At 40.2% G+C, this 21,599-nt stretch overlaps 1 protein-coding gene across 1 annotated transcript; it reads right to left on the bottom strand.

Annotated features, from left to right (window-relative positions):
* Window positions 1–1,641: 1,641 nt before the first annotated feature.
* On the bottom strand, window positions 1,642–21,253 carry pi4kb (phosphatidylinositol 4-kinase, catalytic, beta). The gene is made up of 12 exons (XM_088326662.1): window positions 21,098–21,253; window positions 18,986–19,494; window positions 16,651–16,977; window positions 14,165–14,392; window positions 11,421–11,648; window positions 8,273–8,379; window positions 8,098–8,202; window positions 6,287–6,410; window positions 5,957–6,222; window positions 4,662–4,794; window positions 4,477–4,597; window positions 1,642–2,109 (listed from the first exon to the last, which is right to left on the bottom strand). Exons 2-12 carry the CDS (start codon window positions 19,457–19,459, stop codon window positions 1,928–1,930), a joined length of 2,295 nt encoding a protein of 764 aa, XP_088182788.1. The 5' UTR covers window positions 19,460–19,494; window positions 21,098–21,253; the 3' UTR covers window positions 1,642–1,927.
* Window positions 21,254–21,599: the final 346 nt, after the last annotated feature.

A 21,599-nucleotide genomic window follows, 5' to 3' on the forward strand; every position in this document is an offset into this window, starting at 1 on the left:
GGAAAAATGGATTGGTCTCTCAGGAAACGTCCTCTTATGGTTCAGATCCTATCTCTCAGATAGGACGCACTGTGTTAAATATGGCGAAAGGACATCTGAGCCCTTTAGTGTTACCTGTGGTGTTCCGCAGGGTTCAGTGCTTGGCCCCCTTCTTTTCAGCATTTACATGCTTCCATTAGGTGATATTATTCGCAAGTATAATATCAGTTTCCATTGCTACGCATATGACACTCAACTATATCTCCCGATGGAGGAATCTGCCACACTAAACTGTGCAAATTTGGAGGCCTGCCTTACTGAGATAAAATAGTGGATGACACTCAATTTCTTGTGTCTTAACTCTGAAAAGACTGAAATGTTAGTTATTGGTCCATCTAAATGCCGCGACTTATTCTCTAAAACTGCTGTGAACATTGACAAATGTCACATCACACAGAGTGACTCACTTAAAAATTTAGGTGTCACATTTGAGTCCTTCAAAACACATGTGAAGAAAATTACTAGAACTGCTTTCTTCCATCTTCGTAACATTGCTAAAATTCGTCCTATACTGTCTCAGTCGGATGCGGAGATTATAATTCACGCGTTAGTTACCACCCGTCTCGATTACTGTAATGCACTACTCTCCGGTCTTCCGATGACCAGACTCAAGAGTCTTCAGCTGGTACAAAATCACCCCAAATTTGGCTAACCTGCGTTGGCTCCCTGTTAGCCTAAGATGTGATTTCAAGGTTCTCTTATTATTATACAAAATCATACATGGACTTTCCCCCTCATATCTTTCAGATCTGATTTCCCCCTATGTGCCGGCCCGAAGCCTTCGTTCTAAAAGCACCGGTCTTCTGGTGATCCCAAGAGCCAAGAAGTGTTCCGCAGGTTCGAGAGCGTTCTCCATCCGGGCACCGGTGTTGTGGAATGCTCTTCCCCCTGAGATCCGATCTGCAACCTCAGTGGAAATGTTTAAATCTAAGCTTAAAACTCACTTCTACTCAATAGCATATGAATAACCTAAACTGCTTATGTGTAATAACCTGTGAAGCCCTTTGAGACTCTTTGTGATTAAGGGCTATACAAATAAAAATGACTTGACTACACATTAATTTGGACCTATAAATATAGAATTTTACCAAAATAATTATGATGTGAATCAAATATCATTTCTTATTCGAATAAAACTTTTCAAGAAAACACATTTCAGAGTAAAGCAATGATAAATTGCGTTAATCTGCACTACAAGTTATTAAAACAACTCTTTTAAAAGTTGACTAATTCACAAAAACTACGACTGGTAACTTTTTTTTAAAGTTAGGAAATAAATGAATGCCATTAAATTGTCATGATACATCTATAGTGAATTTAGGGGGCTTTTCTTCAGTTGAACAAATTAAAAGAGGTAAAAATGTGCAAAAGGATAAAAAACATTTAAATTTAAACGTTTAAAAAATAATATAACTACGATACCTAATGAATATGTGCATATTCACAGTGGTAGTTGTACCTAACATTATGTTGGTAATGTTTATGAACAATTTGAACAGGATTCTCTTTGACTTTTAGTTAAAAAAAATAAAATATGCATCAAAACCCCCATTTTTTTCCAGTTCAGATTTTCAACACAAAAGGTTAAAGGGACAATTTCTTGTACCACTTTTATTTTGGAGGGTCAAAGAAGTATGAAACACTACACACATTAATCTTGTCACTTTTTTACAATGGTGAATGAGGGGATGGGGTCTGTACAAAGTGGGCGTAGTCTTGTTCGCTGGGAAATGATTGGAAGCTGGCAGCTTTGAGTGTAGGTTCGAGTCGGGAACAAAAACCATAAAGCGAAACGGGTGAGGAACATTCCTTGAATTATTTCAACAAAATACTGACTGACGTCGATGAAGACGATTTGGGGAACAAAACGCAAGGAAAACACCTGAGATCACATGATGCCGTTGGTGATGTACTGGAAGCCGTCGTAGAGTTTGGTGGTGAGCGAGCGCATGGAGCCTACCACCATCTGTTCCACCAAGATTTGTAGTTGTTCCTCAGTCAGGCTCATGTGGAAGCGTTCCTTCAGGCCTCGCATGGTGCTGGAGCCGTGGAAGCAGGGCAGCTGGGAGCCTGTCATGCAAAATGTGAGGAAATACAAAATGTATTTTGCATAAAATCGATATAAATGTCATTGGTATATTCCAGTAATTTTCCGAGATAATGCATTTTGAAGACATCAGGTTTTATTTTCAGGGTTCGTACACGTTCATGGCCAAATTCAGGCATTTTTAAGGACTTAATAAAGCCCCAATGTGTAATATTTGACCACTAGATGGCACTGTGTTGTCTGGTACGAGCGAGAGACCGTGATACTCGGCACAGCGTGGGGTGAATTATTAGAGGTACGAGGAGTAAATTTGAGCGTTTTTTTCAGAAATTAGCGGATTTGTATTTTTTATAAAATTTACATATTTAATGTACTTTTGTCTAGCATTCAAATCTATGGTTTTTTTTACTGGATAAGTTTTTTGTAGCACTATAAAGCAATACATATTACAAACTGTCCCTTAAAGGACAATTTCTCGAGTACCTATAAAATAAAAAATCCTGTGTAAATCACGTATTTTGCAGAACCACAAATTATAGCTACAGTTTTTGATCTTGCATGTGCATTTATCAAGACATGAATATTGGATCTCGAGTAAACCGCAAATATATTTGTTTAAGGAAAATCAAATCACTCCCCATTTAGGTGATATGTAAATATATATGATATGTAACTTATATATTTAGTTGCATGAAGTTCGTCCCATTACAATTTACCACTGGGAAACACTACATTAATGTCTTGCATGGCCCAAAATAAATATCCATAATTGATATGCAACTATTGCACTACTACAGATTTGATAGTGCCCTGTTTATGAGTAGCATGCACCTGCACCTTTCAAGCATTTACAAGCACTTCACCCAAATCAAGCAGTTTTTGATCCTTAAAAACTGAACAAAAATTCAAGCATTTACAAGTATTTTAATCACCTGTACGAACCCTGTTTCTTTGTCTTCCCGAGCTGTTATGTCATCGGAGCATGGAAGTCACCATATTGGTTGTTTTATTGTGTTGTATTGTTAATTAGGTAAAGAGTTTACATGTTTTTAAGCCTAGTTTCGGTAGTATTTGTGTCGCAAGTGGATGCAGTAATGGTACAACAAAAGGCGAGCAGCCAGGAAGGGGTTAACTGGCAAAATACGTACAGCTTTGGGGGGCTCAAAAAAAGGCAGCCGCAGCCACAGCCTCAGTGGGAAACCGCGAAGCAGGCCGGCCAAAAACACGCAGTGAGCAGCCAGGCTAACCAAGAACCAACAATGAAAAGCAGCAATGGAAATAAATACAAAGCTGGCTGGTAATGCACAAACCAAAGCACATGGAAAAACCAGCGCTAAAGCCAGGCTAGCTGGTCAAAAAACATGAGGTAAGCAGCCAGGCTAACTGGGTAACAACAAAAAGCGGCCACTGCACTGAATGCGAAGCTGGTCGGGAATAAACAAACATAGGCACACAGCAAAACCAGTGCCAACACCAGGCTAGCCGATCAAAAAACCCGTGATGAGGAACCAGGCTAATCGGGAACCAAAAACAAAAAGCGACAACTGCAATAAACACGAACCCAACAGGAAATAAACCAAGGGACACAGCAAATTTGGCTCTAGCGCCAAACAACACACTGTGTCCGGCCAACGAGCGCTGACCGAAAGCCAACAAAACAGGAAATTCTTAGGCAGCCCAATCACTAAAGAGGAGCTAGCTGGACAAAATTATACAGCGTACGTGGCGAAAAACAAACAACAAAAAGCCACAATCGCCTACCTCTTAGCTGAAATGAGCAGTGTTTAATAGCTGTTCACTACAATCTGTCTGTTTCGGAGCTGGCCTCACATGTTGTGTGAATGGAATTTACCATTCTAAAAGTGTCGGGTTACTTCAATTACGTCTCAGCTCTAGAGGAAACGAGCGAGATGGGTCAACTTTAAGACTAAATTTCTCGACTTCACTGGCAATTGGAATATTTTAAACATATTTGCATAATCGTGAGGAGAAACACTACACATTCTGTGCCTAATTGAAAAACAAATTTGTTATGGAACTCATTTAATACCAATCCCGCGCCTCAGCCTGCTCTAAACTATTAAGGATATACTGCTGCCAAATTTCAAGCCATTAAAATGATGGATTACCTTAAATTTTCCCTTAAATTATTGAAAAAAGTGCAGATACAAAAATATAGAACATATAAATGTTTACACAGTCTTGTTTAACTTAGATTTGGTCACAAAAGACAGGCTTTAACTTGTTATCATGAATCATCTCTCCTCCTCCAGAGTCCTCACAAATAGAATATCAAATTTGGGGATTGCTACGGTCCTGCAAATCAAGTGGATTGGTCGGGATCGTGGAATTTTCTAGGCCCCAACTTGCGTCGAGCGTCCGTGACTCACCTTGTTGCATAATTTCCACTATCTGCAGCACACGCTCCATGTGCTTCCTGGCAGCGATCAAGCCTTGCAGCATCAGCATTTTGTAGTAGTTGAACATGTCTCCGTCTGGGCCGCCCATCACCTGGCACAAAAACACTCGTGAAAAAGGCGGGCGGTAAAAAGCGGCAAGCAACGCCAAGACTGACCTCCACAAACTCAGCTGTGAGTTTGAAGGCAGACGTCTCGAAGCCGAGGTTTTTGGGCGAACTTGACAGGATGAAGCCGAAGTCGATGTGGATGATGTGGCCACACGCGTCCAGGAGGATGTTGCCGTTGTGTCTGGAAAAAGGGTTAAAAGGCATTCAGTAGAAGAAGAGTGGACAAAAAGGCGAGGCTTAGAAGTCCAAAAGGGACGAGGAAAGCCGGCGAATATGAACAAATTAATCTGGTGTCCCACCCCATATAGTGTTTATTTTTATACTGACCCACCTTTTGGAAGCGAAGAGCTATTTTTTGCTACTAGTTAGCAAAAAAGTTTTATATGCATTCCTAAACTAACTTGTCATGTTAGTACCTTGTGTATTTATTAGGTTTTAAATAGGAACCGTTAACCACTAAAACATCAGCCTGAGTGATTAACATATATAGATTATAGGTTAGTTTTAAAAGGAAAGTAATCATATTGTTACTATGTCGTTACTATGTTATTAACATGTTGCAATGATTAGAAGGAGGTCAAATAAGCTCATTTAACAACTAAAACATCTAAACCATTAGAGCTGTTCTATCTCTTGTTAAAAAGAGTTAACTCATTCAATGAAGCTCATAACTTTGACAGCAATAATTATAACACCAAGTACATTTAACACTTACGAGAGCTAACAATTTTCAAACTTGGAGGATGAACCTTGGAATTAAAGCTTAAAAGCTCCTTTAGGGCTCAAGTTAAAGAAGTAACTAACTCTGAGTTAAAGCTTTGAAGAGTTAACTTTGAACAGTACATTTAGTAATATTTAGAATTGTAAATAAGCGTAATTGTTTTCCAGATACAAACTTTTGGAACAGGGCTTAGCAACCATTGGAAGCTGAGAACTAATTTTTAATGCTACCGAATAAAGCAAAGGACTACCAGGTTGATATGCTTTTGTAAAATAACTTTTTATGTCATTACTATGTTGTTACTTTGTTGTTACCAGGTTTTACTTATTCCAATGGCAGTTCAAATAAGCTCAGTAAACAAATAAAACATAAAAACAATTTCTCAAATATATCAATTATAGGCGTATTTGTATAAAATTGTAACCTGTTATTACGATGTTGTTAATACGTAAAGTTATTTTTAAGTTGTTATTATTTAAAGTAGGGTTCAAATAGAATAAGTCAAGCACTAAAATATCTGTTAGGGCGCTGGACTGATTTATAGGCTACTTTTATAAAGAATTTTGTAAGAATTGATTTTGTATAAAAAGACACTGATCATATCAATGAAATAAGGGCCCACCTGTCCTTGACCTGCAGCAAGTAGCAAACCAGGCTGTATCCGGCACAGCTCTGCACAAAGTTCCTTTGCGCCGAGAGGAAGGCCTCGGTTGTGGGGGCGCCGTGCTCCTGCAGGAAGTAGTCCAGCAGCGACAGCTGGCTGTGCTTCTTCACCTGGTGCAGCGACACGGCGTTCACCACCGGCTCGATCATGCCGCTGTCCGCCGACAGAACCAGGATCTTGTAGGGCTTGATCCACAGCGGCACACGCTCCGTCTCCCAGATGGACTGAGGGGAGGCAGGGTGAAGGGCTTAGTCGGCGAGCGGGCGGAAACAGTCTTTGGTGACTCACCTTCAGCTGCTGCAGCACCTGGAAAGCAAGCAGCTCCTGCCGGAGATCGTCGCCGCACTTGACTATGACGGACAGCAGGCGCCAAGTGGGCATGTGTCCGTAGGGTGAGCCTTCGCGGATCCTCCTGAAGCAAATGACGCGGGTAACAGTATGAATTCTCCAGCTTTTTTTTCATTGTTCTCAGTCTACAAAAGGTGATGAGTTTATTCTGCTTGCTTACAATAAAGAATTTAGTTTGATTTTTACTATCGGACACCTCCAAAGGCAGTTGCATAGGAGTCCAGGGTATGCGCATATTTCTTATCTATCATTGATATTGTTTTGTTACGTTTTTTCAATCTTTTTGCACATCTATCTAAACTCATTTATAAACCCAGATTTGTGTGTTTGTGTATTCGTGTGTGACTTTTAGGCCCCAAAACAGCTAAACCGGTTTGCCTAAAAAAATTACACACTCCTACTTTAGGCCTCTGGAAGTACCTTTGGCTAGGTTTGGATTCAAGGCACCCCCAAAAAATACCAACAAAATGTATAAACATGTGCCTTTGCGTACAAGTGGCTCTGGAGGTGCATGCAGCCAGGACGCTCTTTGGCACTCCCAAGCGGCTCCTTGGCGGCCCCAAACCATGCCCTCAACAACCTCACCAAACTAGACTGCCCGGCAAAGCCAAGCCTGGCGACGTCAGGCCATTATGCTCGTTTTTGATAAACCCTGACCAAACAATTTACAATTGGTCATTTGAACTGGATATTGTAAAACTTAAGGGGTTTTGTACAGTCTTCTCCTTTTCTCCTTGCAAATTCAAAATGTATGGACACAGGGTTCCAACAGTTTAAGGCAAGTTAAATACAAGACTTTAAGAACTTCTTAAATGCCTTTTGAAATCAAATTTAAGACCAAGTCGACCAAAAAACCCCACAATTGAATCACAAAACAAATAAAAACACAAATATTTCTTGCTCACAATACATCGGGCCTCACATTACTTGGCAAAGCATTTAGCCAGGGCGAAAAAAACGTTCGTTGGACAGTCACTTCTCATTCAATGGACACTTTCCGGTCTCTGTCTGAAGTTGCTATGTGTATTGAGGGGAGACCTTAGACATGCAGCAGACGCAAAAAAAGCCCTGACAGAAACCACATCACTGTATTTATAGTTCTGATATTGTGGTGACGCCATTTTGACACAAAAGTAAATTGGAGGATTTTTAAAAAGACTAATGATAAAAGTTAATAAATCTTTTCAGTTCAAACACATATAAATCTTTATAATGTGTTCATATTTCTAAGACTTTCAAAAATTGGGTTCAAGAAATTTTGATACCAATCAAGGCCTCATTTTTAGAATAATGAAATCAATGACTTTTAGAACTTTTCAAGGATCTGCGGGGAAACCTGGGATATCGTCTCTCCTTATTTTGAGTGTCTACTAAACTATAAATTTATTATTTTGGTCCTTAAAGCTGGATATTGTACAGCTTTAGGGTATTTGTAAAGTAATCTCCTGTTTTCCTTGAAAGTTCAACATTTTTAAACCAGCGACCAGAGGTTTCCAGACGCGACTCTCGTGTCCTGCTAAGTCTTTGGTCGAGGCAGTAAAATACTGCCGTTTCTGGCACTGGGTCTCGGCACAGTGTCTGGGAGCTGACAATTGACACAGTGCCAGCAAGGCATCAGTTGTAAATACAATTTTGGATGAGCATTGGCTGTGTTGGTTGTGTAGCGAGGTAAGAACGTGAAGCAATTTATCAGAAGGGAAAGCACAACTGGACAAATCAAAACGGGCTTGATCAGATCAGTCCATCATTACCGGACTTTCTCTTCCCAGGGCTCCTTGAGGGCCACCGCCGATGGATCCTCGGGGTCCCGCTTGAAAGTGGTAGGGGTTTGCGCCAGCTGCTCCGACAGACGACGCCTGCAAACACGCAACCCATTTAACGGACAGACGTATTGATTGAGGTGCTCGCAGTGCAGCGCCCTTGTACCTGATGTCCCCGGCAGCTATGAAGACGGGCTCTTTGCTCTCCAGACTGCCAACACTGTCCACAGAAAACTGACTGATGTTGTCACAGCTGGCATGGACTTCCGGAAGCTGTCGGTGAAAAAAAAGAAAGCGTTGCGGTCAGGCGGTTGTGGCGCAAGAAAGATGATAAAATCCTCTAAATATACGCCATATAAATTAATAAATATAAATGAACACATAAATAATTACGTGATACCTAAATAAATGACTTAAAAGCAAATTTGTGCATTTTATTTCATTTATTTGTGTATTATTAGTCATGTTTTTTTTGTATTTTGTCATCTATTGTTGTGTTATTTGTCATGTACTTTGTCATGTCTTTTGTCATTTGTTCTCATCAGTGTTGGGAATAACCCAGTAATGAATAAGACTGTTCTGTAATGGCGTGATTTTTTTCAGTAACGGGGTAAAGTAAATCATTACTTTTTCCGTCGTTATTGTTACTGACGGTCAAAAGCAGTGCGTTACTTTGAATAAATCGTTTTTCCGCTTTCCTCTGAGATGCTTACGTCATGAATCATGTCAATATCCAAAACAGCGACTACCATATACAGTGGTACCTCGGTCCTCAACCCTAATACGTTCCTGTTGTTGGAGTACCGATTTGGTTGAGTACCGAAATCTTTATTCCAATAGGAAAAAATGGTAATTATATTAACGCGTTCAACCCATAAAAAAATACCAAAAATATTGAGAAAAAGTGATCTAAATAATATTAAAGACCATAAATGTGGGAATAGTATATAAAATACATAAAAAAAGAAGAAATATGAATTATTTTGTGTCGGTTACATACCTTTGAACCCTTGCCCTCATGTTGGTTTCAGATCAGGGGATGGTGTAAGAAGTCTGAAATAATAGTCTGTGCAATAACCTGTGCAGCCCTTTGAGACTCTTTGTGATTAAGGGCTATACAAATAAAAATGACCTGACTTGACTTGAACAGAGGTGTGATGGCATACAGGAATGGGTGTGGGAAGGTTACTGCATTTTCATACTTTGCCATCATTTCCTTTTTCAGTCCAATGGTTTGCCTCACTGTTCTCCTCTTATCCTTCCCTTTATTGCTGATGTTCTTGGGACCCGTGTTGAAAAGCAACGCAAAAGCACAAACTAGGAAAAAAAAAACTTTGAAAATGACGTACTCCTTCACTCGAAGACGGTCCGGATAGAAGTGGCGCTAAAGCTAGGCTAACTTGCGCCGCCGAGTGCATCTCGGCTCTACTCGTTACGTGCCAAATCTCGTTCGATTCGACTATTTTGACCCGGCTATTTTCGGTTGGGCACCGAATTCCGTGTCGAGCATCGAAACATTTTTTGCGCACATATTTTGGTCGAACACTGATTTGGTTGAGCATTGAGGCGGTTGAGGACCGGGGTACCACTGTAGTTAGATTGCAATCACGAATACAGTATTTACACCAGTGAGCCAAAAGACAATGTGAATAAGGGCTGAAATTTGACAGCACCCAGCTCGTCTTGTTCACAAATGAAACAATTCTATGAGATTTCTTTAGGGATTCTGTGCTGTTGACTTTGAATTTGTTGAGTATAAAGAAGGTTAAAATTATTTTGTATCTTATTTTTTGTATATTTATAAATATTCTAATTTATGTTTGCTGTGTTTTCAGGGTTAACATTTAAGTGTTCATTTTGCTTCATTTTCCCCCTTTTGAAGTAATTCATAATAGTACACAATAAATGGTAATATATGGATCAAACAACTAAAACAAACTGAAGAACTTTAAAATTGTTTGAGATACAACTTCTTTTTAAAGTAACTGAAATGATTGCCTTCCCTAGTAACTAGTTACTTTTATCATAGAGTAGCTCAGTTTCTAACTCAGTTACTTTTTGGAAGATGAAGTAACTATAACTAATTGCCCAACACTGGTTGTAGTGTATTTTGTCGTGTATTTTGTCATTTGTTATCATGTATTTTGTTGTGTACTTTGTCATCTCTTTTGTCGTGTATTTTGTTGGCGTATTGTCATTCATGTCATTTCTTTTGTCGTATATTTTATTGTGTGTTTTTATTAATTTTGTTGTTTTTGTCATTTATTGTCATGTATTTTCTCGTGTCTTTGTTGTTTGTTTTATTATTCATTGTCATGTATTTTGCCTTGTCCTTTTTTGTGTACTCTGTTGCTTATTTATCATTTGTTGTATATTTTGTCTTTTCTTGCCATGTCTTATGTTGTCTAGTTTGCCACATATTCGTCGTGTATCTTGTCATGCGTTTTTATCATGTATTTTGTAATGTAATTGTCATTTATTGCCATGTAACATGTAATTTGTTGTGTGTTTTGTTGGGTATTTTTCATTTATTTCTCACTTTTTGTCATGTATTTTGTTGTGTCTTTTGTTATGGAGTATTTTATCATTTAGCATTTATAGTCATGTTTTTTGTCATGTAATTTTAATTCGCTTGTCATTTATTGTCATGTATTTTGTTGTATCTTTTCTCATTTATTTGTCATTTCTTTTGCATGTCTTTTGTCATTTATCGTTTTTTGTCGCGTTTTTTGTCATTTATCTTTTTTTGTCATGTCTTTAATTGAGTATTCTGTTGTTTTCGTCATTTATTGAAATGTATTTTCTTATGTCTCTTGTCGTTGTTGTTTTGTCATTTGTCTTTTTTGTAATGTATTTTGTTGTCTCGTTTGTCATTTATTTGTCATTTATTGTTGTCTATTTTGTAAGGCAATTTGTCATGTATTTTGTCATTTATTGTTGTGCCTTTGTTATTTATTGTCATGTAACATGTCATTTGTATTTGTATTTTGTGTGGCATTTTTTATTGATTTGTCATTTATTGTCGTGGATTTTGTTGTGTACTTTGTTGTGTCTTTTGTCATTTATATATTCTGCCAGTTTGACCCGCCGCCTCATTTGAATAACGTATTGATGTGACAGTCTACATGACAAAATACATGACGAAATAAATGTCAAAATAAATGACAAAATGCACATACACAAAAAATAATTGCTCTCATGTATTGCGTGATATATTTATTTATTTATATGGCATATATTTGTAGTTATCTATTTATGTCTAGATTTATTTTACATGTCAGGACGGCTCCTCCATAGAGTGGACAGCCACTCACCTCAACTTGCAGCTGCCCGATGTCATCAACCGACCAGGCCTCGTCGTCGTTGTCGTAGTTTGGAACGGTGGAGAAGCTTCCGGCACGCTGCTCAGCGCTCATGCCGCAATCCGGGAGGTGCTCCACCGAGCGTGTGCTCCGGATGCGGTTCTCAGGGATGCGTGCCGGCACGCTCGCCGTCTCAAAGTCGTCCACCTCCAGGACCTCCACGTAGATCAGGTACGGCGCCTGTGGGTGGAGGCAGCCCCCACAAACATTATTCCCCAGATGAAAATATACAAGTTAAGCTGAAACAATTAGTCAAAGATGTCGACAAATAAAACTATCACAGAAATAGTCAAGAAATAATTCCCCTGTCGACTACTAACGCCAAACACATTTTTCCAACAGAGTGAGGCATCTACATGAATATAATCCCTGCTAAGAATCGCACATGCCCAAAAGCGTCTCTGCCTCGAGCAGTAATATACAGAAATGACGGCGTCAACATCAAGTAGGCGTAGCAAAACTAAAAGTTTGGAAGAATTTGAGCTTGAATAGGGGCAATAAAAAGACTACTTGCGAAGTTTGCAAAGCAGACCTAGCATATTATAGCAGATGCACGAACATTTAAAGCAGTGGTTCCCAATGTGGGCGATACCCCTGAGAAAGGTCTTATTAACACTAGTAATACACTGGGGAGCCAAGGGGGCGCCAGCCTGCTAAAGTTTGGGAACCATTGATTTAAAGAGTATATCGGACAGTTGAATGAAGCAGAGTCTGATTCGCTTTTGTAAGATATAAGTAACATTCAAGTCAATACATTTTGATGACATACATTGTACATTTCATACGCATATATTTTGTGGTAAAATAAAGAGCGTTATTCCAAACGGTGGCTGACAAACATTTTTGAAATTGAATGCTTGCAGTCCGAAGAACAAAAGTCAGTTAAAATGTTAGAAACGACCAATGACGGTTTTTAAACCGTTTGATTTGCACTGTTGCGAATTAATAAGTTCTTTAGTTACAGACTTTGCATCGGACTACTGAATGTACTTCGCAAATACACCAATTTGTTTAATTTACTGTTATACTGCTACTAATGAGCCCGTTTTTTTGTTTACAGGGATAAAAAAAATGTGTACATGGTTTAAATTTGTTATTTGCTGATTTTTTTTTTAAAACAGACAGCCTAATTGGTTTTGGGCATTTATATTAAATTTTTGTACAAATCTGCAGTGTGTTCAATAAGATTTTTCACTGTATCATTTTTTTGTGTTATCAATTGCAACATACTTAAATCGACATCATGCTAAATTTATAAAAAAAAAATACCGTATTTTCCGGACTATAAACACAAGTACAGTATATCATTGTGTTTAAAGCGTCGAGAGAGAGAGAGATAGATAGATACTTTATTCATCCCCGTAGGGAAATTCACACCTCCAGCAGTTTACCCCGTTGTTTATTAACAGATTAACATGATGCCCTAGGGGTGCTTGTAGCGGAGTGGATGACGTCACGCTAGTCCAAAAGTTCGACATCCCTTGTGAAAATTCAGGGATACACCACCTCGTGTTAGCAAGTCCGCCTCCTCTCCGATTCCCCCCTAATATTCATTAGTATTAACAGTATTTTTCATAATAACGGACAATTATTGTCAAAAACAAGAAAAGAGGATTTGCAATGAGCAGTTCTGCGCTTCTCTATTGTTTCCTTATAGCAACAAACTATTAAAAGGTTAACCACAAGAGGGCACTTGAAGACAACTCTATATGTTTCTCAAAAGCAAAACAGTTAGCGCATGCAGTATCATTTAATCGTAACCATGCATTTCAATTTTGTTCACGTATTTTCTGGTGTATAAGGCGCATCATGTTATAAGGAGCGCTGTCAAATCTCTAGCCAATTTAGGGTTTTTAGGTGCACCTTATAGTCCGGAAAGTACGGTAATTGTTTCAATAGTCTGTGACTAGTCAACTATTGACTCATTTAATGCCATAATTTATAAATATGTTTTCAGAGGCAATGTCCTTGAGTGCCAAAACACAAAAATATGTTTTTCTTGTTTTATAAAAAAAAAAAAAGAAAAAAAAGAAGGGGTTACGCACTGCTCATCGGGGGGTATCAAGCCTCTGTGAGTGTGCTTTCATTATGATGAATTACCGTTAGATGGCTGGAGTGGCTTTGATCAGATCTTTGTCCAAAAAATTAGAAAGCCCAAGTTCCTAGTGTCGCTTCCTTTTTCTGCCCAATGGGTGTATGTGTAGGTGGCCTCACAAGGCAAGTAGGCCTAGTGATGCAGTGTGATGAGAGTTGTGACATGGGACAAATAGTAATAGCCAATTAACTCTTCAAAGAGATTATTCCTTAAAAAAAAGATGTCGAATCCCCATTGTCATTGTCTGGTCATAGAAGGATGACGCTTGTTGCACGTACGCCCGAGGGAACGTGATTGCCATGGGGAACGAAGATTCATTCATCGTTCTTGCATCAGTTCAGTGTTCGGGAAATAAAATGTTATTTTGCAAGCATTCATTCTCTAATCAGGTATTTGGCTACATTCAACACAACAGATCAGGTGAGTTTTACCATCTGGGGCTAAATTTTCTGTAGGTTTAAAAAAATGAGTCAAAATGGGAAAAAAAATGGACTGCACTTCCAATCTGAGAAAACCTTCTGGGATTAAATGAGTGTAAATAGTCCCTTCATACACAGCCATAAATCCAAAAAGTGTGACTTGGCAAGTGTTTATGGCTCACCTTGTCTTTGGAATTGAGCACGACGGCCTGCGTGTGCGGCACTCGCACCACGTGATGCTCGAAGGCAGCGGTGGGCAACCAAACGCGGGCGGGCAGCTTGTGGTTGAGAAGCGAAAGTTCCGAAATGAGCCGCTGCGTCTTTTGCTCTTTGGTAGGCAGTGTGGCGAGACGCTTGCCGATGCCCATCAGGGACTTGATGAAGTCGCGCTGCGGTGCCAAGCGTAGCGGCTGCAGAGGAGGTGGCATGTGCAAGCGTTCAAGGGATTATTAAAGACCAATTTTTCTGGTTTCAATTAGGCACATAACTTGTAATGTTCCCCCCAACAAACATGCAGATGTTGCAAAGTATTCCACGCGAACTCGAGAAATTTTGTCTCAGATTTGGGTCATATCTTCTAGAACTGGACATCACCGGAAGAAAACAAAACTCTTAACAATGGCGCATCCCGTTGAAAAACAAATAACGATTGTAGTAGACGATTGCGTAAAGCTCATTTCTGCTTGGAAGAACCGGGACTGTTATGTCCAAATTGCATGCTTCAATCATCAAAAGCTGCATGAGGTTAGTATACCTGCTGCCATTATAGTGTGCGTTCCTTTTAAGCCTTCGGCTCCTTTTAGGTAGATGATTGTGGTTTTTCCTTTTTGTTTCTTGCCGTGAGTCCCTGGTTATCTCCCCATTAGTGTCGAGGCTGTTGAAGGCTTCTAGTTTTGTTTGGTCCAGGTTACCTCGCATTAACAGCCGGCTAGCCGTCCAATGCCCATTGGTATATTTCCGGCTTGGTTCGTGTTTGTTGCCGTTCCGCTTTTCGTTCTTGGTTCCTGGTTAGCCTGGCTGCTTACTGCATGTCTTCATTCTGCCAGCCTCCCATTTTCTGCTGATCGGTCCCGGTTAGCTTCTGTAAGCAGCTTGATAGCCTGCCGTGTCCGTTGGTTTACTATTGACTGGGTTCATGTTTGCTGCCATGTCCGCTTATGGTTGTGGGCTCCCGGTTACCCTGGTTGCTTACTAGCATTTTTTGGTTGACCAGCCTCCTGTTTTTCTGCCGATCGGTCCCGGGTAACCTGCCATGTCCATTGGTTTATTGCTGGCAGTATTAGCCCCCCTAGCTCTCTATGTGTTATTTTTGCCAATTACCCCCATTTTGGCTGGTCGCCATATGGTCTACCATTACTGCATATACCTGCAACACAACGCCTCTGCATTCTACAGAAAAATTACTAAAACTTGGCTTAAAACACTCATAACCTCTTTGACAAATTAACACAAAAAAAATATTGTGACTGGCTTGCAAAGGTGCAGGTGTTACTCTGGTGATGTCAGAGCTATGGTTTTCAAAAATGAGATGAGCTGTCTTCAAAATGCATTATCTTGTGATAAAAAAGGAACGATGAAATATATATATATATATATATATATATATATATATATATATATATATATATATATATTTTGCAGAAAACAAGTACCATTTTCTCACGTTTTAGAATTTGGGTATACTTTAAATAAAATAGTTATGAAAAGCAACCCTATTCCCCCCAAATGAACTTGTCGTATTCAGTATGGAGGACCGAGCATGCCACATTGAGAATTTTATAAACAAGTTACTACAAATATATGCTATAGAAAGGAACGAACGCATTAATGAAACGAGTATTATCTAAATATCACAAATACCTTTTATGAATTGATTTGTGCATGTATTTTGTCATTTATTTGAATATTTGCCTTTTATTGTGTAGTATTCTCGTCAGGTAGTTGTGAACTTTTCGTTGTTTTATTGTGCAATTTGTTAATTATGTTTTTCATTTATTTATTTGGTTGTTTATTTTGTGTTTCATTTTGATGCGCATTTCGTCGTATTGTGGTACTGAAATTCCTCGTATTTTGCCATTTATTCAATTCAGCGTTAATTTTATTGTGTATTTTCTAATGTATTTCTTATGTATTTTTGGGGTGTGAAATTCTCTGTCATTTAGTTTGTCATCTATTTGTGTGTGTTTTTATTTAGTTGTTGTGTTTTTTGTCATTTTTTTATTTCATGATTTATTTTGTTGCGTTTTTTCTGCATTTGGTCATGTATTCTGTGATTTATTCATTTCATTATATATTTTGTTGCGTATTGTGTCGTGCATGTTCTTTATGTATTTCGTGAAATGTGCGGCCCCTTCTCAAGGTTTCTTCATTTTCATACTGAGGTTTTTGGGTTTTCTTTGCCCTAATGTAAGTTTTAGATCAGTGGATAGTGTAGTGGCAGCTCAGCTTCCTAAATAATTGGCCCGTGGAATGAAAAAAAAATAGGGTGATACTGATATCCGTCTAATACCCAAACATCAATACCAATATTCCGCCCCGCCGATTAATCAGTCGACCTCTCAAATATCTAACATTAGTGTCACATATCAGGTATTACATGATTTTTTTATACTCATTTATTTATAAGGCATACATTTGTAGCTATAAATTTATTTATTTCTACATTTACCTCATCACTTTCAACTTTGGGGTTGCTGGCCGTCCTCTTGAGGTCTGCACTGAGGCTGACTGCAGCTGTGGCGTCCGACTTGGATCTTTGGTGCGTTCTTTTTGATGGCGACAAGCCGTGCTCGGCTTTGGGGGCCACGCTGAAGGCCGCCAAAGGGTCCCGGCGGGCGCGGGCCCCGGATGGTTTAAGCTGGTCTGAGAGGATGAGTTTGCGTAGCTTAGCGCCTCGCGAGTGGCGCTGTGTGGAGATGTGCATGTCGGAAGAGTACGCTGCCAAAAGCCAAGCGCACTGCAGGCTGAAGGAGACGCTCTGTCGGCAGCGGTGCACCTGAAGGGGGCGACGGCACGCTTTTAATACTTTTTAAGTCAAGTCAAGTTTATTTGTATACAGTAGCCCTTAAACACAAAGAGTCTCAAAGGGCTGCACAGACCACAGATTATTGCAACCCACAGACTATTATGACACCATCACCTGATCTAAAACCTACATGAGGGCAAATAATAAAAATTTTAATGTTCCTCTGCAAGGTTCTGGAAACCTTTTGACCCAAAGAGCCATAAAAGCAAAAATATTGATTCACACCATATATTCTAAGACGAAATTCAAGAATATCGCCCAAACCCACTTTCCAGACAAAAGCTAATGATTAAGCACATTTTATTTCACTATGTCACATTTGATTATTTGATACAAACTATGAAATAATATTAATGGCAGAGCTTGTGTCACATGTAAAAAAATATATATATAATCTTCAAAATGTGTCTCATTGGTTGCTTAAGAGTGTTGGGGCTCCTATTGCCGATCATTTTTCTCCTAGATGTTTTCAAACGAAGGTGTGAGCAAGGTTCTTTGGTAAAAATGTCACAAAATATTGCAAACGAGGATACCAAAGTATTTACCTTTGGTGATGATGGCGCTGGGCAAGGGGGGGAGAAGTGTGCGTGTTGTGTGTATAGCTCTGCCCATTCCCACTGCTCACCCAATGAAATTGCTATGGGTGCTTTGTTGGATTGTTGGGGTGTTTACAGTTTGTTCTGAGGCTTTTCTTCACAAAGTGTCTCAAAAGTAAACATAGCAATGTGAAACCAAAACAAGAGTCTGCTGGTGTGAAACCATGACTGTTGGCAGTAGTTTAGATTGCACCCTATATATACAGAACCAGACCCTATACATTTAGTGCTCTTCATTTACGCATTAAACAGAAAAGCAAATAATTGGGTAAATTCAATTTTATCTCCGAACCAGATGTTCTCATTAAAAGAGCCATAGGTTCCAGACCCCTGGTCTGGGGCAATCTCAATTCTATCATCAACAAAGTTTGACTTCTCCACATGATAAAGCAGGGGTTGCTAACGCAAAATGTTGAAAGAGCCATATTGACGATGATGCATGGAGCTTCAGAGCTTCTTGTTGCCGACGCCCGTGCTAAAGGGAAGTCAAATCATTTTTGTTTTCCAATAACGTCCACATGATGGCGACCAAATGTCATCAGAGGTAAGAAAGTGGCGACTTGACTTAATTTCCACCCCTTTTTGGAATCAGTAGAGAAATTGAGTACAGCAGCAATATGACTTTTTAAATTAGAATTTGACATTACAGAAGTAGTTTATGAAAAAAAAACGTTTTTAAATAACAGTACTGTACTTTTATTTATTAAAACTTTTAAATACAGTTTGTTCTTTGGTTTCTATGTGTAATAGGGAATTTAGAGAAAGTGTATGGAATTTTAAACTTTTTTTTCGCAGCTGCCATCTCATGCCTTGTGTCATCATTGCAGCCCCTCAGTTGAAAATGGTTACAGAAAGGACAAAATATTTAGGAAACTTAAAACGACACGCCTCACCTTTTATAAAACAATAAATGAATATTTTTAACCTAATCTAACTTTAACTCCTGGTGTGTGTGTAGGCCTCTGGGAGCGTTTTTAGCTAGGTTTGGTGTCAAGGCACCCCCAATAAATACAATAAAAGCAATAAACATCTGCTTTCGAGTACAAGTGGCTCTGGAGTTGCATGAAGCCATGCAGCTCTTTAGCACTCCTTAGTGGCTCCCTGGCGCTTTTTAAACAAACCACGGCCTGACAACCTTGCCCTTGTAGAATTCCCGGGGCAATGCTGGGCCATTATGCTTGTAAATGAAAAAATACAAGTTTCAAATACACAGAATTTAACAATTGCAAGTCCTTTTCCGAACGCAACACCTGCCAAGAAAACTAAATTCCTGTACGGCACTTTGAGAGACAATTCATCGGCTGTAAAGTACTTTACAAATGAGTTCCAATTGTTTTTATGATAAGCACACGTAAACGGAGGGATCGGCGGGCTTTACTCACTACATATGGCTTGATGGCGTCGCCCACATGTTCGTCCATGTGCACGTACATGTTGAGCAGCTGGGGCAGGAAGAAGTCGACGAGCTCGTGCGGAAAGCTGAAGAGTCGATTCCCGATGTAGGCTTGCACGCCAGGCTCCTTGGAGTTGTGCAGGTAGGAAATGGCCATGGACACGTCGAAGAGTTTGGACTCAAACAGGCGTAGGAGCCACGACTGCTTGGACGGGTTGGGCCTTGGGTGGCGACGACGACCCCCCTTAACTGTGGAGTCCTCGTCTGGGTGCTCGTCTTCCACATGCGGCTCCACGAGTTTGAGTTGGTGCAGGACTTGTCGGCAAGCCCTCTCTGCCGCCGCCGCATCGATTAGCGGTGCCGCCGCGTCGTTCAATGGCGCCGCCGGCTCGCCCGCCCCCTCGCTGATGACTCCTAGCGGGGGGGTTGCGGCTTCAGAGGGCTCCGCCTTCTTTTCTTCCATGGAGAGCGCCTCCGGAGAGGCCCCGCCCACCACCGCTACAGGACACATACAAGAAGAATGTCAAAGAAGAGAACTGGAAGTCGATTACGGCAACTTTTGGGAGGCTAAAACTCGTTAAATGGATTGTCCGCATGGATCCAAAACAAACAGCGAACATAAAAAACATACAGTCATCAACACAGCCCAGAAGATCATTGGCTCCTCTCTTCACAGTCTAGAGGACATTTCCAGCTCGAGATATCGCAGCAGATCCATCAACATTATAAAGCATTGTTTCTTTATTGGTGGATCGTTTGAAGTGGGTTGTGGACTAGTTTTCCGTGCCTCGCGATCCTTTATGTTAAGAAAAAAATAATAACCAAAGATCAATTATACTCCATTACATTAGGTGGCGGTTATGCCCTGCAAAGTCGATATGTTTTGTCAAATGATTGCCAATTTTTTCATACAAAAATGCATATTTATATGAGTTACAGTTTTTATTTCAGCTACGCAATCGTTACCAGCCTGATGTTAGCGAAATTAATCAGGTAACTAGATAAGTACTTGTTTTGAATGATTTGTTTATTTATTTTTTGTTAAATTGCATATTTTCCATAATATTTTCCTCAAATTCATAATGGGACAAAGACTCAACAAATGATAAAATAATGTCAAACCAAACCTTTAAAATGTAAGATGTGCAGAGTTTGGATGTTCTCCCCGTGCTTGCATGGGTTTCCTCCAGGCACTCCGGTTTCCTCCCACATTCCAAAGACATGCATTTCAGGTCCAAATTGTCCCTAGGTGTGAATGAGCAAGCAAGTTGTCTATCCCTGTGCCCTGTGATTGGCTGGCAACCAGTTCAGGGTGTCCCCTGCCCACTGCCCGATGATTGCTGGGATGGGCTCCAGCACCCCCGCTACTGAGGATAAGCGGTGCAGCTAATGAGATAAGGTGTGAAGATGTCAGGAGGAAGAAGGTATTAGTCGGTGCTCTATTTCTCTAAAAAGCGCTTTTTGCACATTCTGACGAGGCACCTTATCCGACAGCTTCACAATATTCATTTGACAACCCATTGGCAATGGTGTTTAATGGTATAGCTTTTGTTGTTGTGTACTGATTACTGACCACACCCACTGTTTATTACGGGATACCGCCGTCCGTTATGGTGTCGTCACGTGGTTAGGTCATGTGTGCGAAAAAAGGTCGATATGCAGAACTTCTTCCCGAAAATAAAACCCAAAATGTCATTGTGATCACCAGGATTAACTTGATGATCCCCGCCGGCCATTTAGTCGATCAACATTTGCAAACGTCGGAGTGGAGCACTTTTTTCCGTTATTATTAAAAAAACAGTGATGTGCAGATGGACACTTCAATCAATATTTGTTGACGCAAGCATCACACGAAATCATGTTAGCAGACTCAAAGCTAACATTTAGCAGATTAGCTACATTTGTTGATAGCAGTGGCTAGCGGCTAACGGTCAATCAGCAATGTGCTTGGTTAGCCGGGCGTCTGATTAAGCACTGTTTTGTTCCCCGTTAGCATTAGCCAACTGTTGCTACGTATACGACTGTCTGCCTCCTCAGCTAGCTCGGAGGCTAAAAGCTATAGTAACACCGGTGGAAGTGTTTCCAGGCGGCCCGCTCATACCTTTTTGAATTTGTGCTGCGCTCAACGTCGTCGGAGAATCAACTTTGTCGCCCCATTGAAGCTGTCACTCACTGGCGACTGGAAACGGAGGATGGGAGGGAGGGGCAGGTTTTGGCCTGTAGGGGGAGACAAACAGCTGTCTGCCCCTTGCTAGCCCAGTCTGAGCACCGCCATCTTGGTCGGGTCAACTTTCCCGTTACGCCGGGCGCAGTAGGGGTGAGTTAATCAATGCAAAATCCTCAAATCGATATTATTGATACTAAGCAAGTTATTTGACCGGATTGTATCTGCCAGGCAGAAGAGAGAACCGTATGTATGTGCCCACTTCCACCAGAACAATGACAGTAGTCGATAGAGGCAAACAAGAAGCGAAACCCTGTGTGCTTTTTATTGAACTACAGAAGAGGACAATGCTAAGAGAAAGTTGTGTGGTTAAAGTTGTCTGCTACAGTGGCAACACCACAAATGTGCAAAGAAACATGAATAAAACGCCACCCTGTAG

Source organism: Urocampus carinirostris, chromosome 2 (genome assembly GCF_059441175.1).
Source record: "Urocampus carinirostris isolate Australia breed hairy pipefish chromosome 2, RoL_Ucar_1.0, whole genome shotgun sequence".
NCBI classification, from domain to species: domain Eukaryota; kingdom Metazoa; phylum Chordata; class Actinopteri; order Syngnathiformes; family Syngnathidae; genus Urocampus; species Urocampus carinirostris.

Coding starts and splice junctions, on each gene's coding strand:
- pi4kb (XM_088326662.1), bottom strand. CDS start 19,459: ATGGAAGAAAAGAAGGCGGAGCCCTCTGAAGCCGCAACCCCCCCGCTA. Junction 16,978..18,985: donor ACGCCATCAAGCCATATGTA/GTGAGTAAAGCC, acceptor CGCCCCCTTCAG/GTGCACCGCTGCCGACAGAG. Junction 14,393..16,650: donor CCAAAGTTGAAAGTGATGAG/GTAAATGTAGAA, acceptor CCTCCTCTGCAG/CCGCTACGCTTGGCACCGCA.